Source organism: Orbicella faveolata, unplaced genomic scaffold (assembly GCF_042242905.1).
Source record: "Orbicella faveolata isolate gen_17 unplaced genomic scaffold, um_ofav_v1 contig_2, whole genome shotgun sequence".
Taxonomy (NCBI): domain Eukaryota; kingdom Metazoa; phylum Cnidaria; class Anthozoa; order Scleractinia; family Merulinidae; genus Orbicella; species Orbicella faveolata.
In genome coordinates this window covers 29,234,346-29,261,748 of record NW_028301547.1, presented here as the reverse complement: position 1 = coordinate 29,261,748, position 27,403 = coordinate 29,234,346, and the positions used below count along the sequence as shown (strand labels likewise).

The 27,403-nt window shown below is 40.8% G+C and overlaps 2 protein-coding genes across 3 annotated transcripts; one reads left to right on the top strand and one right to left on the bottom strand.

Annotated features, from left to right (window-relative positions):
• Positions 1–45: 45 nt before the first annotated feature.
• Positions 46–24,253, bottom strand: LOC110063856 (uncharacterized). Of its 2 annotated transcripts, none has more exons than XM_020770852.2 (13): positions 23,781–24,253; positions 17,629–17,801; positions 16,593–16,736; positions 14,828–16,117; positions 8,950–14,133; positions 7,902–8,143; positions 6,675–7,245; positions 5,717–5,921; positions 4,788–5,168; positions 4,167–4,343; positions 2,586–2,775; positions 2,075–2,159; positions 46–1,416 (listed from the first exon to the last, which is right to left on the bottom strand). In XM_020770852.2, exons 1-13 carry the CDS (start codon positions 23,834–23,836, stop codon positions 1,226–1,228), a joined length of 8,889 nt encoding a protein of 2,962 aa, XP_020626511.2. In that variant the 5' UTR covers positions 23,837–24,253; the 3' UTR covers positions 46–1,225. The 2 variants fall into 2 exon arrangements, with proteins under 2 accessions (XP_020626511.2, XP_020626510.2); XM_020770851.2 differs by lacking the exon at positions 23,781–24,253 and adding an exon at positions 19,640–20,697.
• LOC110063857 (aminoacyl tRNA synthase complex-interacting multifunctional protein 2-like) lies at positions 21,102–26,355 on the top strand. The gene is made up of 4 exons (XM_020770853.2): positions 21,102–21,231; positions 21,349–21,495; positions 24,253–24,493; positions 25,436–26,355. The coding sequence occupies exons 1-4, from the start codon at positions 21,109–21,111 to the stop codon at positions 25,798–25,800; spliced, it is 876 nt and encodes a 291-aa protein (XP_020626512.1). The 5' UTR covers positions 21,102–21,108; the 3' UTR covers positions 25,801–26,355.
• Positions 26,356–27,403: the final 1,048 nt, after the last annotated feature.

Genomic DNA, 27,403 nt, shown 5'->3' with positions numbered 1-27,403 from the left:
AACACCAAGTCTTCATACTAGGGCTTCAATCAAAAGGACGCTATCAACGGTACACAATGTTTAATTCTTTACATCTTTTTTTTTTCTATAAATAATAAGCAATAGCCTCCATTTGGCGCGAAAATATGCTCGTATATTTGTCAACGGACATTATCTGTTCCGAGAAGCGAACTGTTTTCCGAGAGCGTAAAACTGTGAGCTTTGAGGAACAGATAATGTCCAAGGACGAATATTCGAACATATTTTTGCGCAAAATGTGTTTGTTATCCTTCAAATGTTTTTCACAACGCGCGCAGTTTTCAAAATTAGGAATCTCCTTTGATATTCCCCGGTTTTAGGTGGGAAATATCACCTTGTGCGTTTAAACGAATCGCGCGCAAACGAAAATATTTGATGGATTATCAAGACGCATATCAGTGATGCTTTATTGCCACTCTTTCTGTCCATACTCACGAACTAGTTTTGCACTAGTCGGAATCTGTCACGCTAGACAAATGTCTTAAAGGGATAGTTTCGCGGTTCGGCGCATGCGCAAGCTGTTACATTGCCCCACCCAATTCCATTGTTTATAAACCAATCAGATGCGAGTACATAACTCGTTCGTCTGGTCCAGAATAAACAGTTCAGCTTGAATAACAAATTCGATGTTTACTTTTCAATTCGCCATTTTCTGTCTAAATCCGTTTACATCTTCCGTATAATTTCGACACCAGTCATTCTACTAGCCATCGTGCAGCCGTGTAGCTTCTCAAAGGCTATAACTACGCTTTCACCAAATTATAGTCTGTGATTTCTGAAATACATTTGTTGATTGGAAAGTGAAAATGTACTGTTTGCATGGAGTCGGAACATACGAAAGGAATTCTAATGAATCTCACCTATATCGTCAGGTTTTCGCGACTGACCGTGAAATTTTCAAAGGCAAATTTCCCGCAAGGGTCATTTTGCACACTTCCGATTATTTATAAACAATGAAATTGAATGATTAACATTGTAGCTTACGCATGAGCCTTAAGGTTGACAGCAGTTTTATCACTGTAATGTTTCAAACTCGATGTAACGACTGGACGTTTGGAATCACGGGATAAGTTTTCACTACAACCAATCAAAAGTGACGTGACAAGCCTCGTGTCTCAAGATTTACATAACGTAGTGGCTAAAAAGCGTTCTCAAAATGGTCTTCACTGGCTTTGTTCGGATATTACAAAAGACGAGTGTAGTTCATTTATTTTCTGCTTTTCCAAGCACGTAGTTTTTGCACAAAAAAGCTTTCCAACACCTCAGCACAGCGGTAATAGGGCGAGTCGCGCTGGTTGAAGAAGCGGCAGTTGTCGAAAACCTTTGTAATGTCGCTGACAAAGGACTCCAGTGACGAGTAAGACTTGGAATTCAAACGCTCCTCTATTGTGGAAAGGTCTGGTGAGAACAAAAAGAAAAAACACTAAACAACAAATTATACGCATACAACGAAACTTCAGATAAATGTTCTTCTGGGGCCGGGTTGTTCGAAAGCCGGTCAACGCTAACCCAGGATTAAAAGTTAACGGAAGTATTAACTTTTCTTGCATAAAATGTTTTTACTGCTTATGTTTTGTGAAGTTTGAGATTATTCAAACTCAAAACAGAAGGCCATACATTATAAACGAAAAACCTCACCGCAAAGTTACAAAACTCATATCAAAATTCTCGATTATCCTGGATTAGCTTAATCGGGCTTTGAACAACCCGGCCCAATCATGAGTACAGGTTTATTCTCGCCAAACAAGGCTAGTAAGTAGTCAAGCCATTTCAAATTTCAGTGACTACTACCTTGTTTGGTGTGAAATCACAATTCGCACACGCAAACTTAACACGAATTTTGCTCCAATATGTCAATTTTGAGTTTACTTTTGCCAAAACGAGTCTTCGAGCGAAACCATTCATATGAAAATGTGTTCCACATAATGATTCATTTTCATGTAAATCAAAATCATTTTTAAATGAAAGGTTTTGCATGAGGAGTCGTTTTGAGACTGAGGCACAAGGTAGCTCGGAAATGGCCTATTTCATTTTCAGCATTGCTTAGGCGACTCACCGATAGGGTCAGTGATGACGTCATAATACTCAGGTACTTCATCCGCATTCACGGGCTCAAGAAACGGCCATGCCATCTTGTGGCTCTGCCAGAGACAAATACACACATCGTAAACGAAGCATACATGTATGCTACCGCAATGAAAACCGCTGATTGAATTTTCTTCGATCATTTTTTTCGCACGCAATACACAACCAATCACCATAAAAACAGGAAAACGTTTCGCCTAACATGTTCTTCCAGCTTCAGGACGGTGCCTACTGAATACAAAGGTTTTACCACCAGGTTAGGACCACGCGGACAAAATAGATCTTTGCAAGGGCTATTGGAATCCACAAAGAAAAATTGGGTTGCCACGCGTTTTTTCAAGATAATTAGCCTTGAATCCTAACAAAAATACTGACATCAGCATTTTTCTGAAAAAAGAAGGAAAGGATATTTCTTCACAGATTTCCCTAGAATTCGCCTTTACATACAAAATAACAAACACACTCTTGGTTTTACATCTTACCTGCAGTGAGCGAAGCAGTCTTTTAAGTGAGTCACAGTCCTTGCTGGTCAGCGCCAGCTTGCTCACTTGGGCCTGGGACTGTGTGCATCGCGGGCAGGTGTAGAAGTCTATACTATCTGCCTCAGCGGCAGTGATGCCAACGCATGCGCCATGAAACCAGTCCTGACACTTGTCACAGCCGATGTAGAACCTGAAAACACAAACATAAATGGTATGAAAATTCGCTAGGAAGTATAGAATCATATCAGTCAAGCAATGCAAACAATAGTTGATAGCGAATACCAGCAACAGTGAGCAATGATAAAAAAGAGAATGACTCAAGATCCTGTGGGTGTCTTGAGGAAGAACACTCCGTTCACGTAGCACTAAGAGCTATCTACTGATCATATTCTGGTTCTTCAGTGTTCCAGATAAGTAAGGGTCTCAAAAACCCTGCCAGGTCCGCCACATGACCCGACAAATTAATCGAAAATTTATGATTTGGTTGGCGCAGTGGGAATTGACCCATTGGAATGCCTTGTTGACACCCTGCATTGAAAACTTATCTGAAAGCCTAGTACTGACGAAGAACTTTCAGAGTGCGCCAATCTGCCAACTCTATATAACAGACGTCTACAACATATCGCAGTGTGCACGTTTTAGGTCAAGAACGGTCCTGTACCAGATAACGTCTTCACCCTATTTGTCTGTAAAATTCTAAGCATTCACTAGGGAACAGTACTTATATAATAACACGTTTCAATACCATACGTTATGGTAAACATGCTATTAGATATACAGGACATTTGTTACGGTCAAAACTACGTAAAGATATAAGAGATGCCCCTACTCTAACCACTTTTAGAGACAAAAATTTTGTTTCTAAAAGAAAGAAAAAAACTTAACTTATCAGACTATCTTACCAGTAATTGTTGTAAGCTTCGCATTGAATAATTCATGTTGTAAATAATTCTAATAAATTAAGTATTGTAAGTTTAATTATTTTAGTATTGTAGATATTCATCTTTAGCAGTTTAGTAATGAAGGTTCATCCTTGTTTAGTGTTCCCAGTTGGTCTGCTAGGGCTAAATACCTTACGCACAAAACCTCTCACAGCAACACACACCTAGCAAGCCTGGATGTGAAGCGGAAATGTTAAAGTGCCTATAAAGTAAAAAAATAATTGCTGCTCATTTGAAAGGCTTTTCAAAGTAAAGGAGAAAGGCATTTTCAACATAGTAGGTTTCATTCTGGCAACAACATAGTAGGTGTCATTCTGTTTCTTTTGTGATGTACATTGCTGGTGCCAAGTTTGAAGAACACTGCTTTAATATTTCTAAAGTTATTCTCGATTGAGTGTTGTGCTGTTTTACTGGAACCACCTATGACATCATCACTTTGCTCATTTGCATAGTACAAAAACGTGAACATCTCTAAAACGAAAAAAGAGATTCCAAAAAAGGAAAACGCCATTCTCCTTTACTTTGAAAAGCTTTTCAAATAGCCAGCAATTATTTTTTACTTCATAGGCACTTGAACAAATCTTTACATTCATTACATCCAAACAATAACTCGGTGTTCAAAGACCAAAACATATCTTACTTTCTCTCATCGTACGGCTGACGACACAGACAGTACAGTTCCTCCTCTTCAACTCCGCGGCGAGCCTGGGTACACTCGGCACAGGTCCACTCGTCCATACTTTGCGCGTCTTCTTGAGAGACCTGAACACAAGCTCCATGGAACCAGTTGGCGCACATGTCACAGCCGATGTAAAATCTAAGGCAAAGAAAATGACGTCCCATGATTCTGTTAACAGTTGCGTTTGTGCCTATTTGTGGTAGATTCAAAGTTCACTTTGCAAAACTTTCAAAAATTTTGAAAGATTGCCCTGAACATCGTGACCTACCTACAATGTAGTGTGATGCCTGAACCACCTTAACCTTTTGACTCCCAGCATTTTTACCACAGTTAGGTGGACAGGTAAAGAGAATGGGGGAAATTATCAACTACGGAGTAAGGTCTAGTTGTGACATGAAATTCTCAGGACCAGCCAACAAAGAAATGTATGGTGCTAGTAAGAAGAATTAACTGTCAGATCTTGGGAGTGAAATGGGTTTAATCGTCTATCAAATAGTGTACATACGTAGCAAAAGCGAAACTTCAATGATGTTTTCCGTAATAGACTACAAATTGGAACAAAGCAATCAAACAAAGTCTTACTGAGTTGGATCATAAGGCTTCTTGCACACACAAAACAAACGTTCTTCGTCAACTTTCTTCTTCTTGGCGTTGGGCCCTTCTGGCGTACTCTGGGAGGGCCTTCTCTCTGAACTCGTGTGCTTTCGTTTGTTCTTACCGCTCTGCTGAAGTTCCAATATAAGATCTCTCTCGAGAAGGTCCCTTTTCTTCATCAGTTCCCTTTTCAGTGCCTCCTTTCGCTTTTGTAATAAAGCGCTTAGTTTGTTGGCCTTCTGGCGTTCTAGTCGGAGAGCCAGGTTTTCCTCCTTGAGACGTTTTTTCTCTTCCTTTTTGCGTTCAGTGTCTTCACTGCGGTCAATTTTATCAAGAATACCATCAAGGACCTTCCTACATATGGCAAGCCTATGAAAGAAAAACGGTCAACGTCTTAACACGTACCACGGAGGATGCGTGGTCATCATTAGAGATTACCGAGAGAGGTTCAGCGCATTTTGAAAATTCAAGATGGGTCTGAACCCCATGTGCCGAATTTCGTTTAGCCAAAAGTTGCATCTTAGCCTGCTCGTCAACATTCGATAATAAAAAAGGGTTTCACCATGTCGTTTTTGAAATATAAATACTTAAAGCTAAAATTAAGGGCGTTTTTAACAGGTCATACTGTTGCTATGGTATCATATAGTGTCACAAAAATGATACCAACGTGTTCACCAATTACTACACTTTTTATACCATCATCAACTGATAAAAAGAGCAGTTATAATGACCCATCAAAATCTAAGTCTTGGACAGTACTCGATGTTGTTTTGAGCTGCCTTTAAGTCAGTAAAGCCCATCAAAAGTAAATCAGAAAAAAAAAGAGTGACAACCCGCGATTCCAAAATCACATTACTGCACAGATAAGCACAAAAGGGAATTATAAACCTGGCACAACAACGTAATTTTGTACTTGCCTGTTCAAATCCTGTCTTGACTCTATGGTCATGTACTTCTTGTTATGTAGCACGGGTACGCTCCCACCCCCCTTGCGAGATTTTGCCTTGACTGCCTGCTGTTTGACTTGTTCTTTAGACGAGTGTTTCATCCGGGATGTCGACATGGGATTGGCTCGGACTGGAACTGTTTTCGGTGTGGCTGTCACTGGGGCAAGGCGAGCGACTGCAACAAACACAATGACAAAATTCTAGATAGTCAGAGGAAAATGTTAAACTTCGTAGGAACCTACCCAGAGAACAGGGGTGCTCACCATTTACAAAAACCGTCCGGTTGGAAATTTCAGGCATAAACATTAAACAGTTGAATGCAACGTTGCGGGAGAGGGAATCGCTATAAACTGTATCCACATCAGCTAGAGAGACTTAAAAGAGCAGAAAAATAGCATCACCTCAAATCACAGCCCATATTTTCAGAAGCTTCCCAAACGGAATGGCGCGAACCATTTGATTTTCCAACTGGAGCTTCCGGTTTTCCCATGTAAATGGTAAGTACCCCAGGCTCTGTTTGATGTAACAACGATTTGTAACGCTGTTCATGGGCTATACAAATTGGACTGCTTCTGTACAACACATAGCCATATTTAACAAAACAAAAGCATTTCTGAAAGTATTTGAATTTTATACAAATCAGAGAAACGGAGACAAACGTAGTTGAGATACTTTCCCAATATGACACTGCGATATTTCCAGGACAATCGAAAATATAATTTTCCTGTGAAATGTGTCAGCACGTTTGTTGCTCCTTGGCCACAATCCATCAAAACGTTAGCAACAGTCGACGAGGAACAAGCGACATTTCGTCTCAAAGCTCACATAAATTTACACCTAAACTTGCATATCTATAACTTAGTCAAACCATAAGGTACTATACAAAGATTAGAGGCAAAGACTAGATTACAAGAACCAAGTGAGTTACCTGTGTTAGCGGTATACGCGCCTGGTACAGCAGCAGAAGTATTAGCACGTGAAATCTGAGTTGGCACTGAAGGTGTATAAGCACGTTGGGTGACCTGTGGTTTCGGCTGTAACCGCTGCACATACGGCGTTGAGGTGGATGCGCTAGTCACTGTGGTCCGTGGTACAATCTGCGTTCTCATCTGCGGTGTCGACCCCACGGGTTGAATCCCTAGAGGCTTAGCAGGAACTGCCGGACGCACGACAGGTAGCGTCCGGCGTAAGGCCCCTAGGGGCACCGGTGCAGTGACAGTTGGTTTGTAAGTAACGGGTGTATTGACAGTGGTTTTGAAAACAACTCCCTTCCTTTGCTGAGTCTTAATAGCATTCTGAACTTTTTTCTTGTTCATCTTCAGAAGATTTTGCTGCTGTTGTCGCGCCTGCTGTTCTTGCTGTTTCCGCTGAAGTGCGGCGGCGCGTAGTTCCGCTGCCCGGCGCATGGCTTCTGCTTGTTCCTTCTTTTCTCGTTCCAGGGCCCTCTCGCGTTCAATTCGCTCGTGATACTGGCGTATCTCCCAGAGCTCAAGCTTTGCCTGGTTATAAGAGTAACATAATAAGCAAATAGTGTTGACAGAGGTAAACAGAAACGAATGCTGCCTGACGATGATAACAATGATAAATAAAAGCTACAAGTAGCAACGTGGGAACGTTTTGCTCCACAAAAGGCACTTTTTACAACTCGTCTTAATTTGGCTCATCCCCTTACTTTGACTGCCTTTGTATTGTTATCAAATACTGTATTTGGCTTCTCACATTCCAAACATAACTTGGATTCTTTTTCTATTTTGAAGGCTGAATCTTCGACATTCTACGGCGATTCCGTCACAGGTGCTTTCTCTATGTACTCAACTTAACAGCGGCCACAAAATATGACTGTTGTTTACAGTGTTCAATGCGCTTAGCTACACCTAGCTAGTTCACAGGCATGCCACTTAAACTAAAAGAAACAAATATATCAATTAAACCTAATAGGCCTAAAAACAAATCCCACCTGGCGGGTGGCAAACCAGTTGGCTATTTACAAGCATGACTCCAGCTGAATGGTTAGAGCAGGACTTGAATCGGTGACCTCCACATTCTAAGTCCGGCGCCATAACCACTCGGCCAAGCTGCCTCCTGCGCGGAGTTTCACTTGCTATGACACTGGGATCCATGCGTTGTACAACTATTTCACGTCACAGTCACTTACCTCTGGGTACCAGGCTTCCAAAATACGTGGCCCAGAAGGCACCTGTGTTTCGTCCTCGTCATCAGGTTGTAGAACAATCTTAGGTCTCAGTGTCCGACCTCTCTTGCTCTTCGTGGGTGTCGGTCGAGGCGGTTCTACCACAGGTTTGCTAAGCGTGCGTATTATTTTACGTACGAGGTATTTACATCGGAGTCCATCCAGGGAAACAAATTTCCTGTCTGTTATTTCTGTTGTTGTTGTGCCTTGAAGGAAAGGAAACACTGTCAAAGTTACAGCAAGTGTTAGGTGCAAAGAACCTAAATATGAGTAGCGTTGTTTCAGTTCATCGCTTGTTGCAATTGGTTGCTTAGTGCTAGAAGAAGTTACGTTTATCACTCACTTTAAAAAAAACAGTACCCTCACCTTTAGGAATACGTCTTGCATGCGTTTCTTTGTGACTGAAAACACTACTTCCAGTGTTGCGATCGGAGACAGATATTTTCTAAGGTTTTTGTAATACGATCTTATTTTTCCCCCTGAATTTCCAGTGGCCTCTGTCCACCTTCATCAGAGTTGCAACATGGTTGCCACAGACATCACTTTTCAAAATTCCGACTTTTCCCTGATAAAAACAAAATTTCCCTGACCAAGTAATACAAAATGTCAGATACAATAGCGGCTTCTAGCCTCATTCTACATCCGTCCTTTCCACTTTTTCATTGAGACTGATAAGTTTTTAACAAATTTTCCTTCTTCATCAAGTAAAAATATTTGAGATCAGAGACCTTAAATGTTTCTTCCAGCTTTCAATGGTATTAAAACAGTCGTATTAAATTATTTCAATTTTCCCTGACTTTTCTTTGAAATGCCAATTTTCCCCGACTCAAAATAAAATCCCTTGACTTTTCCCTGAACTTGAAGAATTTTTCCCCTGACCATTTCCTGACCTTTGGCAACCCTGTTACAATCTGTCGGTTCGTTATCGCTCGCACTACAAACACCAAACGGCAAACTGTAAGTTTTGCAAATCAAACATTCCCATTAACAAGAGAAATATATGAAACCTCACCTGAGCTCGTGTACACAGTATTGCTGTTTCCGCGCGGTGGCCTCACGTTCATTTCCTCCCATTTTAAACAAGACTGAAGAATTCTCAGTTGAAGTCCTGCACCGGCGAGCGTCTTCAGGCTCTGAGTGCGAAAACGCCAGGCTACTTTGAACGAAGGACGAGGTATTCCTGCAGGCCAGTTAACACCTACCGCACGAGACGCATATGTGTATCCACTGACTTCCTTCAGTCCAGCTTTCCTCCCCAGTTTTCTACGTTCGTGCTTTGGAAGCGCAAACACACTTTTCACGGAGTGACGCAACGGCCACTTAGCAAGTCTTCGATTCAACAGCGCACGAGGATCTTTGATGACTGGTTCTAGAGATGGAAACTTTTCTTCCTTAAGTGGTCTCGTTTCCACTTTGGGTTTGATGACAACTTGAGGCTTGGCCTGTGCAACTTGTTGTGGTGGTCTCTGCACAGTAATGGTAGCACCTGGTGTTTTGATGCCGACCGTTTTCTGGACAGAGGTTCCCGGATTTTGCTGCGAGGCTGTGGCTGACACCTGCAGTGTTATCGTCTTAGGGGCACTCAGACCTAGTGGGGATGCCGCCTGCTGGGCAAGAGCAGCCAGCTGTGAACCCTGCAGTGTTAAAGTCCTACCATCTGGGGTGACGAGACGAATGAGCTGTGATGGTCCAATGGTTGTACCAGACGTGGGAATGCTCGCAACCAAAGCCGCTATACTGTTCACTGGAGCTACGCCGGACTGGCCTGATGCTGCAGGCTGAGTACCGATTCTTACTATATTCGATCCCTGTACACCTGTGCTTGGAGCGGGTGTCCTTGGAGAAGGAAAGATCGGCTTGGGGCCTATTGGTACATACTGGGTAGTTTGGCCTTGAGGTCGAGTGGCGAGCCCTATTTTCTGTGGAGCAATGCCTCTAGTGGCAGCTGCAGTCAATGCTGCAGGTGATCCACCACCTTTGGCTAATAACGTATGCCCTAAAGGAGCCACCGGAGATCCTCCTATTGCCCTCCCTCGCAAACCTGCTACAACTACTCGAGGGATTGCCAAAGTTGCAGAAGATGGCACAGCCGACACTACGGGCTGTGAACCTATTAAGGCTGCTGTTTTGACAGTAACTGTAGCTGGCAAAGTTATGGCCGCCGCAGAAGAAGCGGTCGAGGATGAAGACTGGCTGACTGTTGTCACAGCACTCTTCACCAGACCGGATGGTTGTGTTGCTGATTGAGATGGAGATGCTGTTGACAAAGCAGCGGTTGTTGCAGACGGCAAAGTACTGCTGACTGAGATTGCAGTTTTCGTTACAAGAACGTTTGCAGTGTTAGTTGTGGCCATTCCACCTGCAGAGCCTGTAGAAACAGAAGACAGCGTTGGTGCTAAACAAGATTGGGACATGGCAATGTCTTGCAAGTTCTCGTTACTTGTCTTGGTTTCTGTTTCTTCTAATAATGGAACTGGCACGCTAGTTGATGCAACAGACGTAGTTGTCTTTTCTGTTGACACTGCTGTTTGGGAACAAGATTCTGCATTCAAGACATCACTCGACACTGCAGTGACATCAACATCCATGGGCTGCTCTGTCAGAAGATGAGTACATTTCGGAGGAGACGTCACTCCAGCCAGGCTTTGATTAGGTGACACTGTGATTACATCAATATCCATGGGTTCCTTAGCAGGATTTGGGCTCTTTTCAGAAGCAGACGAGGCAGGCTTCGTAGAACTGGGGCATTCATCAGAGTTACTGAACTCAGTCACTTCTACACCGTCAACTAACTGACAAACTTTAGCTTCAGAACTAAGTTGATTGGCCATTTCACTGCTCTCACCTCCATCACTGCTCTCTTTATCAGCAACGTCTTTACGACCATCGTTCATTGTGATGTCTGCAGTATTTGTTTCATTTTCGTGGCTGTCGTCAGAAATCGCATTTGCAAAGTTACCGTGGCTATCACCCTCAAGTGAAGCAGAAGATTCAAATTCACTAGGTTCTGCTGCTACCGAGACAGACGTTTCAGTGCAACTTTCTGTTCTTTCGACTTCTGGAGCGGTTGCGGAAACACTGGCTCTTACATCACTAAACGAAGCCGCTTCATCAGAAATCGCATTTGCAAAGTTGCCGTGGCTATCACCCTCAAGTGAAGCAGAAGATTCAAATTCACTAGGTTCTGCTGCTACCGAGACAGACGTTTCAGTGCAACTTTCTGTTCTTTCGACTTCTGGAGCGGTTGGGGAAACACTGGCTCTTACATCACTAAACGAAGCCGCTTCATCATGGTTAAATACGTCTTTTGACCTTGAAATGTCCAAAGTGCAACAGTCTGATTGTTCGACGCTCTTGGGTTCCTTGCTTTTGCCGTTATTGTCAATTTTCAAGTTATCATTTGCAGCAATACTGGCATCCTCTATCTTAAGATCGCTGTCACCATTTCCACCTGAGCCCAAAGAACTGTCGGTCAAAAGAGTCGTTTGATCAAAATCGTCGCTGTCTTCTTCATTAGTCCCCACAGATACTTCAACTCCAGCAACGTCTGCTTTGTCTTCCTGTGTATCATTCTCCAATGTTAAACACTCATTCACAAGAGAATCTGAAGGTAACACCCCGCCATCTGAAATATTTACCCTACTACCTGAATTATCAACAGACCTGTTCTCCTCAAATTTAGATTCCTTCTCGCTTTCTTCCTTTGGTCCAACACTTGAGACCTCTTTAGACAATACCGATGGATGTCCTTTTCGATTGTCAGGTAAAACTGTGTCATTAAAACATTTCTCATCAGTTATTTTGTCTTGAGTGTCTTGGGTATAAACCAAAGAATTGTTCTCCGAAGACTGAAATCCCTTCTCGGTTTCTTCCTTTGACTGAACAGCAGAGCTCTCTAAAACATACACATCACTTGAAGTTACATTCGACTCTGCCGCATTCTCTTTAGTATGATCTAGGTCTCCTCGGTCGATACTGGCCATAGACACATCCGATAAGTTTGTTAACCTTTCATGTTGATCTGAAATTTGTTCTTCGGTGCTGGGGATAGAATGAATTTCTAAGGGTGAAGATTTATCTTGCACTGGGCCCTGTTCTACAAAATCCGAGGCTGGAGACAATTCATGTTTATTTGTACTTGTAACTGTTTCTGAATTATCTTTCGATAAGTCAGTCATCAACTCTTCTGTATGTGGCTGAGAGTCCGAGGGTGATGAGCCATTCTCCTCTTTCATATCATCTGGTACATCATCTTCAACAAGTGAGACTTGATTCGAACACAGACTAGAACCTAGAAGAGCTTCATTTTTCGGACCACAGTCTGAATTGAGGTCACTCACTTGACTTGCTTCTGTAGAAAGAGCGATGCAAGGTGAAGAATTTTGTGGAAGAGAAGGGTCAGAAGGTAGAGAATCCTGAGCAACTGTAGATTCAGAAGAGTCTTGTTCAGGAAAAGAAGAACTACAAACTTCACTATGAGACTTAATATTGGCACCAGTTAAAGGACTTGGGGAAGCTGAGCAGGTGAATGCTTGATCTTCATGTTCTTGACAGGAGAGAAGCGATGACACCGGTATCTTCGCAACATCACTGGAAACCTCCATAGAAGAAATGGCTAATGACTGAGAAACATCTGCTTTGCACACGTAGGAGCTCCCTAAGGCGTTTGTGTCATCACCAATGGTATCACGAGCCACGCTACTCAAAGTGTCTGGTTTACTCTCAAGTTCAAGCGAATAATCGTGATTTTCGATTTTTTGTGTAGTTAAAGAAACACTAGCAGAGTTTGAAGGAAGCAAATTTACAGACGAATGTGGAAGAGGACATGGACTTCTGGACATGCTTGCAGTTGAAACGGAAGACAATGCCGAAGACGAGGTTTTAGATACAATATCTGTTGTTAATGAAGACGATGGAGGAGTTGCTGAATAGTCATTAGCTAATGATAAACTGGAGGAAGTTGAGTTATCGTTTTTAACTGCTGCTGAAGAATCTGGAAGAGGAGATGGACACTTGGAGATACTAGCAGCTGAAACAGAGGACAATGCCAAAGATGAGGTAGTAGATACAACATCTGTTGTTGCTGAAGACGATGGAGGAGTTAAGCATTTATTTGCAGAATTGTCAGTATTTAATACCAAACTAGAGGAAGTAGAGGTATCTTTTTCAGCTGAGGAAAACGTTTCAGAAGAATTTGATGCAGTTAACAATGAAGTGGATAAAGCTGTACCTGAAGAAGTCTGAACCTCTGGGTCTGACAATACTGACGTTGTCGATGGTACTGCTGAAACTGGGTGACCTGTGGTCTCCGAGGTTGAAGGTGCAGGACTTGCATTCTGTGACACAACGCTTGGGTGAGTCGAGGAAGTACTTGTTGAAATACCAGTGGATGTCGCTGTAGTAACAGCACAAGGAATGACTGAAGTAGAAGTGTTTGCTGCATTATGCCTAAATGCTACATTTTGTACAGGTGATTGTGCTGAATATGTAACCGTTGAAGTAGCTGCACTCTGAGAAAAGACAGAAGTTTGTGCTGGGAAATCACTAGCAGTGGTAGTTGCAGTAGAGTGTACCAACTGAGAAGATGCTGCTGGTGTAAAACCTGCCGACGTCGATACCCCTGTAGTTTGAACAGTAACAGAGGTTTGTGTTGGGCCAGTCACAGCAGCGGTTGTTGCAATGGCTTGAACCATCTGAGAGGATGCTGCTGGTGTTAAAGTTGCCGAGGTTGATGCAGCTGTAGTTTGAACAGTGACAGCCGTCGGTACTGAGCCAGTAACAGCAGTGGTTGTTGCAGTAGTTTGGACCATCTGAGAAGCTGCAGATTGTGTTGTAGATGATAAGGTAGTTGCAGAAGTCTGTACTGGTGAAGAGGCAGCAGTGGTTGTTGTGGTCTGGACAGCTTGAGCTTGAGGTGTAGATTGAAGAGGTGCTCTCTGTGCGGCCAACCTAGCAGCTTGCTCTGCTTCTTGTTTTAACACTTCCTTTCTCTTGGCCTCTTTTAATGCTACAATCTTATTAGTAGTATCCAAAAGTTTTTGCTTTTTGTTGACAAAATTGTCCTTTTCATCCTCAGGGTGTTTCCTTTTCCGCAGCTGAAGACCACTTGTCCAGACCCATCCCCCTCCACCAAACAGTCTGTACTCTTCACCCTTCTGTTTCCACACTTGGTGGTGAGGTATCCATGTGTAATTTACTGTTTTTTAAAAAAAAAAAACATAATTTATCAGTACCCTCTCATAAATAAATAAATTAATCAATAAATAATATTTACAAAATAGCCTAAGATCGTGTTTCTATTGAACACTTAGATTATGAGTTCGAGATTTCTATCACAAAATTGAATATTGAATATCATGAAATTGAGAGCAGATAATCTACATGTAACTGTTTTAGAATAAATGGCTTCAGACTTCCCATCAATGTAGGTGCTTATCTCTGGTTTCTGTAATAATAATAATAATAATAATAATAATAATAATAATAATAATAATAATTATGCATGTACTGCATGACATGCCTACATGTATACCCATTGGGCCACTAAGCCCCCACCCCCACCCCCACCCCAACCACCAACACCACCACTACCACCACCACCCCTTACGTTTTTGATTGACCTTACGGTCACATGAGCAAAAACAACAACAGAGCCTTCACAGGGCAATAATTAAGGGCTGTAATGATTAATCCGTAACACCTGTTAGAGCAGGTTATGCTTCATGGGTCGTTGATGCTCTGGGTGAACTTGCCTGTAGTCAAAACAATTCACCCACCAAGTCAAGTTTATTATAGGTGTGAAGATTAAGGAAACAGGTGACTCAAAACTTACATCGTAAAGACAGCCCTGCTTCATAAGGATTTAACAATGTAAAGTGATATCTACTCACCAAATCCCTTGCTTTCTACCTCAGGTTCCTCCTCTTCTTCTTTGTGACCATCCTTCTTCTTGGTTCCCACCTGACGAGCCTCAGACAGGACGCGATGTAACTCCACATGACCAACTGCATCATTCCACACTGACAGGTAGCAGATTGGTCTGATGGAACTTTCTAGAAATGACAATGCTGCAGCAAATTCTTGAGGTGTCTTGGACAAGTGAACTGCTTTTACCCAAGTGGAGCGTTGAACTGGCCAAGTGGGATGCATAAAGGATGAAGCAATGGAATTCTCAAGGCTGACTATTGAAAAGCGCAAAGTGTTCAGGATGACTTCCTTACTTCCACAAACTTCTCCGTGCCACTTAAATTCATTGAGGTTAAATTTGTGAGTGACACTGCGCTTCTTATCCCGTTGTTCCAACTGCTGTTGCTTGGTTAGCGCCAAGGGATTGCTTGTAAACTGATTGACATAGGAAGAGTAGTTCGCTTCTGAGCCAAGCCTAAATACAGGTTCTGCTACAGCATCTTTTGCTGAAGGAACTGAATTTCCTGCAGTACTTGCCTCTAAAGCACTTGGCTGTTGATGACTAGCTGTGCCACTGGAGGAAACAGTAACTGGCTTGCTGTCCTTCACCCCTGATGCAGTACTGGCTGGCAAAGCCATGCTGCTATTGGCTGATGATAATGAAGGCAGTTCAGTCTTGATGCTGCTAGCTTGGGCACTTATCCCATTCTGGCCAACAGTAATCTTAGGTTCATCAGTTTCATTCTTTGACGAGGTATTTTCTACAGTGAGTTTGTCTGAGATAGTACTATCAGTAGATGCACCAGTGGAAATCTGACCTTTTTTTAACACACTTTCGATCTCACTTGGAATTGTACTTTCTTTGCCTGCTTCCTCCACAGCACACATCTCTGTAGTGCCTTCTTCTTCTTCTTTTCGAGGCACTTGAGCAGAATCTTTGCCATGTGACTCTTCCTTGACCAAAGCAGCATCTAAACTTGAAGTAGGTTGTGCTCCATCAACAGATTTCACATCTCCATCTTTGACATCGTCATGTAACATAACAGGTTTTTTCCTGCTGTAAGGGTTGTCTTGTCCTGCAGCTCTTCTGTCTCTTAGCACCATTTGTTTCTCTGCGCTTGGACTACTGGTGTTCTCAACCTGTGGCCTTGTAACTATCTTCTTCACTTCATTATCAGGGACAAATGTAAGAATGGCAGATGCAGGGATAGGCTTTGATGAAGGAAGTAGACCACTATCTGCCTCTGGATCAATAGATTTTCTTTTTGGAGGTACTGAAATTAAAACAAGAGTTAAATTGTCAATAAGTGAAGAAAAACATTGTGTTACACATTTTTTATCAATGACAACTTAACTCCATTCTTTTGGAAGGATGTTACTTCTTTCTCTGGATATGATTTAGATTGATAATTATTTTAATAAGGTCAACATATATACACTAATATGTGTAGTGGGTTATCACTTACATGAATTTACAAAGTAGGCAGGAAAGTAGCAACTCAAGGTAAATACACTTGTGCTACCACGGGAACAAGGGCACTGTGAGAAGGGACTAGTGTGTGAACACAAAACATGACCACAAACAGTGCTCAAAACAAAAGCCCTCGATCCAGCCTATACACTGCACTACCTATACTACTTCACAATTCTGATGAAGCAGAATGCAATTTGAAGAAACCCAGTTATTAATTGTTTTAACCAGAAAGCACTTGGCATATAGTAATGGATAGAAAGCAAAGTTGTTCTAACCAGCAGTGGATTGTTCCTCTGATGTCTCCATCTCCACATCATCTCCTTGATCTTTTTCCTCTTTCACAGGCTCAGGTTTCACATCTTCTTCTTTTGCTTTTATTTGTCTTGGTCTTCTTTTTGCAAGACCAGAGAGAACATCCCCTACAAATCAATATTTGATCTCATTGTTATGCGCTTATAAAAAAATATATACATAGCACACAGCCATACACTTTTACCATCATTGGTTTTATGCAATCAAACCATGTTCAATGTATGGTATATATATAATTTGCATGCAATATACCACTACTGACAGTAAGACAGTGTACCTATAAGCCACTGACCATTGAGTAATTTATTGTCAGTATTGAGACTATCAGGGTTCTCGTTAAGAGCTGGTAACCAGTCATATGCATTTTTACCATCTATTCACGTACATATTAATTACCAGCTATCATAATTCTAAATAGTGTCAAAATAACAATCCATCATTTGCCTTTCAAATCCATTACATATGTTGGGAAAATTCAGCTGGTGTTTAAGGGTGTTGAAGCATTTCATTTCTATAAAGATTTTGTGAGATATCCATAAGGTAATTGCCCCTTTGAAAATACAACTGTCAAATAAATCAAGCTTGTTTTGAGCTTTATTTTTCTTTTTGAAAAAAACAACCCTGATTTCAAGTTCAGTGATGTTCGCTTTTCATTGTTCTTGCGGTAAGTTGAAAACTCATGCGAGGAAAACCCATCTCTACAAGCATAGAATTTAAATTTTTTCCAGGGATGCATGTCCCCAGACCCCCTAGCTTGGCAAAGCACCTTTGGCCTTGCAGATTTTTGCACGGATCTCAAATCCTGATGTCCTCCTGTTAAAAGTCTTCTTGAAACTCCCGCTTACAATGTTTCATGTACACTATTCATTGTAAATTAGAGACAAAACTCCCTCTCATACTTTGTAGGCACCACAGTTCAATCTACATGTAGAAATGGAAGCCCCAGACCTATTAAACCAGACTGTGAAGGTAAATAAAACATTTCATGAACTGTCCTACCCCTTGCAGCTTCTGTGAGAGCTTCTGTTATTTCCATGTGCTTGACCATGGTCTTGTACTTTGCCTTTAATGCAGACAGCAATCTCTTCTCCTTGCCATCATCTTCCAAACTACTGATCAGTTCATCCAGATGAGCTTTGCAGCTGAAGTATAAAGTCTCATCGCTGCCTTCCCTAATCGGGAAAGAAGAGTTTACAAAAAAGTTAACTACTAACAGTCGACTTCTGATAACTCAAATCCTCACTAACTCAAACCTCCCGCTAACTTGAAGTAATTTTCATTTCCTTTCAGGCCATTTTCTATATACTATATTCTATAATTTTACCCTCTTAATAACTCAAACTTCCGATAACTCAAACCTTTTACTATTTCCCCTGAAGGTTTGAATTATCGGAAGTCGACTGTAAAGGCAATCTTATTTTACCAGCTTTTGGTTCTGGCACTTCAAACCCTGCTGAAGGATTCATAATAATTTACCAACAGGATGTTTCCATTGTGTACGTTCTCAAGCATTTTAAAGCTCTAGATATTTTTCACACTTAATCTAATGCTAATCATTCTAATCTACCTTGCTAAAAGAAAACAGGAACCTCTACACTGTTCCTCATTTGGAAATGTGATGATGAATGGCTAAAGGAGGGGGGTGTATAGGTTTGCAGATTGATTGTAAAAAGCAGACAGACTGATATTGTTATGAAATTATATAACACTGATCAAGTATGTTGCCTTCTTTACAATTTCTGCAAAATATTGACCATAGCATTCACATGCACCAGTGTACCAATGAAGTTTTACACTTCTGTTCTTTTCTCACACAAAATCAAGTGAAGAATCTGCAAGACTATTCATTTTCTTAAGATTATAAATTGAATTCAGGGCCGATGATTTTGCCAAGTACTTCCAAACCTGTCAAAGACTGTCCTGGATGGTAAAAAGATGTCACAAAAATTTCCAAAAAAAGTCCCAGAGCAGTTTTAATGGTAGTCCAACTTGTGTTTAGACCAAGATAGTATTCATTTATTAATGTGCATTTTATCAGTGCTTTAGATAAGGCTGTAATTGCATTCATATAAACAAGCAATTTCAGGAAACGTTGCTTAAAATAGATATAACAATCCCCAAAAATATACTTAGATATCTTCCTTCCCTATTTCAGACCTGACCCAAAAATCGATACACTATTAAAGACCAGACCCTACCTAGAACTGCTTCAGTTCTGGTAAATATTTGAGAGGGGCTTCAAATTTGTGATGTTAATTAAACCTCACTTCTCAAGAGATGAATGAGAACAATTGATGAGAAAATAGATTTTCTGAGTAATACATAATACCTAATTGTTGACCAGTGCACATAACCTATACTATATTGAAGACCAAAATAGTCAAAATGTTTACCCAATTTCAGACCAAAGCAACTTAAAGCCCACGCCCCTTGGTGCGGCACATACCTAAAAGGCTTATATAGAGGGGTACCCCTTCCCCCACAAAGGAGGGCAGAACAAAACATTGTACAATGTTGCAGTGAAAAAACCCTGCGGGAATGTTGCCAAACAATACAATTCTGGATTTAAACAAAAATATTGGTGGATTGACAGATTTGGCAAAAAAGGCAAGAATCAGCAGATTTGCCTATGCCCGGAAAATAGGACAATTTCTGCCAGTTTAATTAATGTACTTGCAAATATAAAGAAAGAATAAGACAGCAAAGCAAGATTTTTGCAAATGACTAACTTTGTAATCTGAACCCTTTTTGTGACTAAGAGGGGTCAGGTGTTAAAAGGAAAACACTTTTGATGCAATAAGACCTTGTATTGTCTTGTAAAGGAATAAATGAAAGGAAAATAAAAATTGACAATCGGCATAGCTAAAAAAAGAAATAAAAAGAAATGCTTGCGGTTAGTTTTACCAGCTTGGTGCAAGATTATTCAAAGGTAAGGGCAAAGTTAAGGCTACTATAAGTGGCGTGATCGTAAAAAAAAAATTTTAGTCCTCCATCTTGAATAAATACTTACACAAACAAACGCCTGGCCAAAAACCAGTACTTCCTTCCTTCCCTATCCACCCCTAAAGGGGCGTTTCTAAGCCATCCATCCCTGTTCCAATCAGGTAGGCAATCTGTGACACCTTTGATTTGGTGGGCCTCGCATACGGGACACAGCCAATCGCCATCAGGAACCACTTCCAACGGAGGTTTGAGGCAGTGAAGATGGTACACTGCAGGACAGTTTTCGCAGCACAGTAAATCACCCATTTTACAGCAGTTTCGACAGTGATCTTCCGATTCTACCATGCCTTCGTTCATTATGTCGTACCTGACCGAATTGGAGGCGAGGAACTGATCGCAAAGTCGCTGCAAAACCTTCAATCTGTTCTCGACCGTAGTGAAGGGAAATGGACTGTCGCGGTCGTTCCCGCTGACAGCCGAAACAATGTCACCGAATTCGCTTTTATCCGACGAGATGTAGCTCCGAATGAGCTCAGGCCAAGTAAAGTCGCCCAAACAGTACGTCAGGATGTTGAAGCTGTCTTTCTCGTCGCTTGCTGTAAATGTCAATCCGCTCGCATCGTCTTCGGTTAGCAGAAAGCGTAGCAAAGCGATGTGTATTTGTGCAAGCAATGCGGATTGTTCCGGGCTCTGGATTGCCCCGCAAAAGTCTTCGAACCTAAAAGGGGTCAGTCGTATAATCCGGCTAAAATGCCTCAAAACCTCATAAACCCCCAAAGCTTGCAAAATATTCTCTGGCTCGAGTAGAAGATCATCTGACGAGGCGGGTAAGCTAAGAGGTGAGACCACTTTCAGGGGCTCGACATAACGGATTTTCGAGCTTGTGGCGTTTGAAATTGAAGAACCGTGGCTAGAAATTGAGTCATTGTCACTTTCAGAATCCGACGAGTCCATTCCGTAGTATTTCCGTGGTGTTGTAGTACTGGAACCTCGAGTTTTAATGCCCGCGGGAGATGAGATACGCGGGATGCCTTGTCCGCCATGTTGGTTGATTGCACTCGCGACATTTGGCGTTTTCGAGCTTTGAGCCTGGTTCTTAGACGGCCTTCCCCTTCCTCTCTTCATTTCATCGATTTAACCTACAGATTGAGGCTAGAGCACGTGAAATGAAGTGCACTTAGCCCACTCCCACACGCTTTCACCGGTATATTCCCGTCTTTTCTCTCACTTCACTTTTTAGAAGCCACATTTTTACTTCGCGGGGAAAGAACACTATGTGGTCACGTGACCAACCCAAAATGCATCGTGCATATTCGTGAAATTTTCAAAAATGTTTGAATAAAGGATTATAAAAATCATTCAGGCCCAAGTTAGGAAACAATAAATCAGTTAAGATACTTAAGCAAATAAAAAACCAGATTCTAACTGGGAAAAAAGAAGAAAATTTTACTGGACTCAATGACTGATAATTTTGCTTTTTTATCTAAACTCCTCCCATAATGCCTTGCGACCCCACTTGCGTTCCTTCCTTCCAAGATGGCGGCCAGTCCTGCAATATCCATGTATCGTCTGCCAACTTATTACGAAGAGATGGTTGTACCACTTCCAAAGTGCATGTATAGCTTGCCGAGCTACTTTCAGACGAATTCAGAAGTGGAGGTAAGCCGTTTGATTTTAATCGTCTGTCACTACAAAAAGTATTTCCTTTCACACGTGGATTTTCCAGAAGCCGGTGTTCGCTAGAGCTCTTCTCACGAGGATTTCTTACTATTCTAGGGTGTCCAAACACAGGAGTCTTCAGCGAGTCTTCAAATTCTCGAAACTAGACAAGAAGACATTCTTTGTGAACTGAATGGATTAAAAGCTGCTGTCGAGGAAATGGCCAGTCGTGTTGGTGTATCTCTTCCGCGTCAAAAAGCGAAAGTAAGACACATGAACTTTAACTTAAAGAGTTGTAGGCATTTTAATTTAACTAAACGCGTCTGTCTGGAAGAAAGGAAAAAAGGTACAATCTTTCACGATGAATAATCATTACTTGCCTTCTTCAATAGAAGAAGAAACCTTGAAACGTTTATTAAGTGAACTGAATTAAGTTTTTAGGAAGGCATTATTAGAGTTTGCCTGTGTTTAAAATTAAAATTAAAAATTTAGTTTTTCTTTCTGATTTTCATGAAGTTGGCTAGGAGAAATTACTTATTAGGCCAACTGAATTTAACAAGAATGTATCGATTTTCAAAAATATTAATTAAAGAACCTAATCAAGCCCAATTCTGTAATCGAGTTCAAATGTGCTTAGTGATCAAACACAAAAACAGTTTCAGTCAAATTCTTGATAAGGTTTGATTACCGGGTAATTATAATTTATTGCAAAATTGGCCAACATTTCACCTGGATGTTGACCAGGTGCAAAGTTTGTTATGTAGTGCATGCTGAATTTAATTTGTACAAGGTTTCACATTGAAAGGTAAACTTTTTCAACTCTGTTACAGCATACTGGTTAGAACAGACTTAATTGAGAAATCTGACATATCTACAGTTGGATCCCGCTAATTCGAACTTAGTTATTTCAAATTCCTCACTTAGAACTCAAAACCGTATCCCTTGGATTCGCCCTTCAGTCATTTACTATCGGCTATTTTGAACTCCCATTATATATACATATATATTTTAAACTATTTTTTATTTCCTGTGAGAGTTTAAAATAGTGGGGTTCAACTGTAAATGATTTTTAATATAATTGAGTGTGATAGGGTTTATAGTGACACAGGGGATGGGCATGAAATGAAAAGGAACCTTTCTTGGTGAAATGGCAGGGGGGGGGGGGGGGGCTAAAGATCTAGTAAGGAGAGGGAGAGATAAGGGATACCCAAGGGTACCCTGGCCCCTCCTTTAGACTACCACTGGTTGTCAATCAAACACTAGCAAATTGTTGAGTTGCTTTTTGTTTGATTGCTCGATCAAACCCAGTCATTTGATGTAGTTTAAAACAGCCAATCTCAATATATTAAAATTCTGACAAGGCCCCGGGCTTAGGGCAATATAACTACAAAAGAAATTGCTTATTTTAACAAATTAAAATTTGACGATCATATTTCTGGTATTTGTCGCAAAGTTAGTGCTCAGATAAGTGCTCTGAACAGACTGAAGAATATTTTACCAGCAAAAACTAAGGAATCTCTATACCGCGCATTTATACTGCCATATTTTAACTATTGTAACCAAGTCTGGAGCCACTTCAGCAAAAGAAACACTGCAAAATCGAGAAAGTCGACGAAAGGGCTTTAAGGTACATCTTCAAAAATAAAAGTGAATCTTATCAAGATCTCTTGCAAATAATCAGACTCCCATCCATGGAAAACCAAAGAATCCAAGACATGCTATTGACAATAAACTACTGTATATTGGACAAAGCTCCATCGGTAATTAGAGATCTTATCACCTAGTGCTCATCCAAGGATAATCTTCAACATGACTATATCCTTTCTTTGCTGAGAATTAACACAACTGAATAGGGTCTCAAATTTGCAGATATTTTGCTGCAAAGAAATGGAACAAGCTAACAAATGATATTAAAGTAGGCGCTAATGAAGTGAACAACAAAATTTGATTGCTTAGGTTTGACTGATATTGGAATTTATTGTGATTTGATTCTCTAGATTTTCAGTTCTCTGTGTTTCTAGTTTTATACAATCAATTATTGTACATTTTTAGTTTTAAATTTTAGAATATACTAGGGCCGTGGATTACCAGTAAACTTGCTGATTAGCTAAGCATAACTCCATGTTAAGTAAAGTATTGCATTGTATCTTATATGTTCCTCAACATTAATATGACTAGTTGTGTTTTAGTCCCTTAAGCCGCAGAGCTATCTAGAAGTACAACTGTATTCATTTAAAAATCTGTATGAAAATTGGCTTACTGGGTTTATTGGAAGATCATGCCTGTTTTTAGTGAATAGTTATGAGAATTCTTCTCATAGACATATAATAACAAAAAATTCCCAGGTTTATTGTCTATCGTCAGCTTCACAATCTGCTAAAATGATAAGGATTTGAATAAAGGGCCATCGCAAAATTTTACATTGCACCTTAAGTGGTGGTTGTTAACTTTTTTCCCTTTTTACAATTTTCCTTTCATAATTAAGTATTAGTTCGTGATCAAGTATAAGTTAGTTCACCCAGCTAATACTTAGGTATTAGTTAATTCACCTGGCATGGAGGTGTGTTGGCCTCATGGTTAGTGTGCTTGTCTCTGGATCAAGCATTCTGGGTTCAAGGCGTGGCCTGGGACATTGTGTTGTGTTCCTTGGCAAGACACTACTCTCACAGCGTCTCTCTCCAGCCAGGTGGATAAATGGGTACCAGCGAAACCCTTTGATGGACTAGCATCCCATCCAGGGGGGAGTAGAAATACTCCTAGTCACTTCATGCTACAGTAACTGGAGATGAGTGCTTGTCTGATGGGCTACTTGGCTCACATGCAGACTTTACTTTTTTACCTAGTTAACCTTGCATGGAAGAACCACATCAAAGATCTGTCATTAATAAATTTCAATGCCAACATTATCATCATCATTTTTGTGTTACTATCAGTGTCTGTGGGTAGCTTGCTCACTTGCTTTCTCTCTTGATAATTTTGCTTGATTCATCAATTGATTTACAGAGTTGTTTTCTCTTTCAGGCAACTCCAAGTACACATGACTTTGTTATATCAGCTTCGCCTACTGACCCACCACTGATCGTTAGTACATTACAGCATGTCATGAAACAGAGAGGGTTAGATCACTCTACAGCAACTTTTGTTCACTCATCAGTTCAAGGACCCATTCAAGATCCTGTTAAAACACGCTTCCAGAACTTTGCTAGCTGTAGTAAGGAAATTGGCCGTGCTCCAGTAATTTTAACAGTTGTATGGAAAGAAGGTAAGAAATTGATTTATGTACGATGTACTATTAGCTGACTTTCTTTCCTTTCCAGCAAGATTTTCCATTAGAGCAAAACAGCTTTAACTGTGATATGCAGAAGAGAATTTGATTTCATCATTAGGGGTAAAAGCTTAAAACTAATCGCCAAAACATAAATTTCAAGCCAGCTCTTCAGGGACAAAAAATCACTTCTTTATATTTTGGCTCCCAAGAGATCTTAACAGCAGCACATATGCCTGTGGAAACTCCATATATTATTGTTTCTCGTTTATTTCTGATCTCTGTTGCTATGTTAGAAAAGAGTTGGTTCACACCTGTAGGTGTGCATCTGTCAAGTTATGGATGCAGTTTGAAGTTTGGATAGCACTCCAGAAGCCAAAGTTGTTCTTTGCTACAACCTGGACATCTCTTAGCTTTTCTCTCCAATCTCCTGTCTGTGTCTGTACCTCAGGCAGCATCCACACTACACCAGGGAAATTTGAAAACACAGCCTTATTACTATGGCTAGGTCTACTGTCCACACTAATCCATCATGATAACAGAGCTTTTTGAAAATGTTCTGCAAATTGGGGGAATTTGAAAACGCCGGTATTTTGGAAGCATTTTGAAATCAGAGGTTTTCAAAAACGATGGTGTCATGATAATCATGTGATTTCCCTGACTTAGTTTATGTCAAACACAAATCCAAAATGACTGGTGATTGTTGAGTTTTTCAATTCCTCCTGCGTAGTGTGGACAGAGAACATTTCATGCATTTTGAGAGTGAAACTTCTGTTTTCAAATTCCTCTGGCATAGTGCAGATGGGCCCTCAACAGATGCACTCTACATCATGAACCAATTCTTAATTATTCAACAGGAAGTCAGAGATGGATACCAATGGTTTTCAACTAGGTGATTTCCTTTTTTTTAATTTTTTTTGTTATTTTTTATTGTTTTAGTGGGAGATCTTCCATTTCTGGTGGTATCACCCTGTGCTCACACCCCTCTAACTGGTGAAATAACTATAGCAAGGTTCCTCTGCCGGACACTTCTCCCAGACTTGTATGGCAACCTAACACCTGAAGAATCAGCCACTGTTGACAACTGGATCGACCAATCACTAGCAGGCAATAAAGAGAGAACTGCTGCTTTGAAAAGCCTCAATGTAAAGCTTGCAAAGCAGAAATGGATTCTGGGTGATAAAATGACCCTCGCTGATGTTGTTCTTGCATGCTGCACTGTGAAAGAGAATGGTGGCAGCTCTGTGCCTGGCAATGTTAATAAGTGGCTGATGAGAATTCCAGGACTGTTACCGAGTAACTAATTCAATATTATAGGCATGCAATGTGTGCATAGTTCTACCTAGCTACAGGCCTTTCCTCCGATAGACAGTTGGCATAAATGGTGCCTAAATTTGGATAATATTACTGGAGACATGCTAAGCCTTGTGTTAATGTTTTCAGACAAAGGAGTTTTCACATGAATGTGAGGCTTGGGATATATCAGTATTGCTATTCAAATATCGGCACAATGTGTGCAAGTGTCTACACTAGCCTATAGTATTACTTTAATAGACCATTTTCGTATTCTTTGTATTGGACTGGAACTCGCTTGCAACCCAGGCTGTTGTGGGGAGTCTTTTCAAATGCAAATGGCATTTATCTCTTTTTAATGATATTTCCCCACATGAGTCCAATACCAAGAATACGAAAATGGTCTATTACTCGTCTGTTTAAGAAAACAGTCAAAATTCAGCACTGTATACTTGAAGACTGAAGTGTACTGAAACCTACATGTACTATGACATGTCAAAACTGAGAATGCAGAAACACAGAAATGCAGTGTTGCTAACAAAAAATAAATTGACATTTCACACCAAGTATCACTGTTCTGTTATCGAATATTGACGTATTGCAGAGAAGTCTGCTATCCCACAATGCCCTGCTACTTTGCAGGCATATTTTGGGTACGCGAGTGCACATTTACGTATTTTCTTATCAGGCCGCCATCTTGGATTTGGTAACTGTTGAGGATTAGGGCGAGGAAATATTTGCCGAGGGAGTAGGCGTTAAATGGAAAAATGGTACCTTTGTTAAAGAAGACTTTAACAAAGGTACCAAGCTATTTAAACAATAGAGTGTTTCTGTCGAGAGCTATCGGCTGATTGTTGCCCCGCGGAAATTAGATGTTCTTATAACAAATATTTGCCCGAGAAGCGAAGCTTTGAGGGCGAACTTCTAGTTTTAAGAACATCAAATTTCCATGGGACAACTATCAGACCCGATAGTTCCGAGACTAAACACTCTATTGTTTTTATTGGTCGCCACTAAATTCTCTTCCCTGCGCCAGTTCTAAAATCATATTGAATTATCTTCAATTTTTTTAGGTGAAAAGCGTGAAAGCCAGAGGTAAACTTTGAGAAAGAAAACAATAAAACTGCGTCTTTCATTTTTTTTTTTTTTCCAAAAACCCGGTTCTTTACAGTAAAATCCTCGTGGACGAATGTTATCCTTCCGGGTATTTTCCTCGGACGGGAATTATGAGCAGATAGTGTGTCTCTCCACCGATGAACACCACACGTCATGTAATCAATTTAAACCAATAAGAAGCAGTCAAAACTTAGTGTGAACTATAATTAACAATCATAGTCAAACCTCCCGTAAGCGTACACCCAAAATATGAAGCCTGGGTAGTCCCTTACGGGAGGTAATCGCTTACGAGAGCTTAGACCATATTGGGTCAAAATTTTGCCTCGTTAGCATAAGGCAACTGCATAGACTTACCCATGTTTTAAATGTTTTATTCAAGCAAGAAGTCAATTTCGGAGAAAAATCTGGTACTTCACACTGAGAAATTTCCGCCTCTTGTACCATCCAGGAATGCGATAATGTTACAACACGTTATCATCCAATTTCCTCTCTGTTATC

Excerpts from the sequence above, each read along its gene's own strand:
- LOC110063856 (XM_020770851.2), bottom strand. The coding sequence starts at position 20,697 with ATGAAGAGAGGAAGGGGAAGGCCGTCTAAGAACCAGGCTCAAAGCTCG. Across the intron at positions 5,922-6,674 it reads CGCGTATACCGCTAACACAG|TCGCTCGCCTTGCCCCAGTG; the intron begins GTAACTCACTTG and ends TGTTTGTTGCAG. Across the intron at positions 2,160-2,585 it reads GACTGCTTCGCTCACTGCAG|AGCCACAAGATGGCATGGCC; the intron begins GTAAGATGTAAA and ends TGTCTCTGGCAG.
- LOC110063857 (XM_020770853.2), top strand. The coding sequence starts at position 21,109 with ATGGCGGCCAGTCCTGCAATATCCATGTATCGTCTGCCAACTTATTAC. Across the intron at positions 21,232-21,348 it reads AGACGAATTCAGAAGTGGAG|GGTGTCCAAACACAGGAGTC; the intron begins GTAAGCCGTTTG and ends TTACTATTCTAG. Across the intron at positions 24,494-25,435 it reads AACAGTTGTATGGAAAGAAG|TGGGAGATCTTCCATTTCTG; the intron begins GTAAGAAATTGA and ends TTATTGTTTTAG.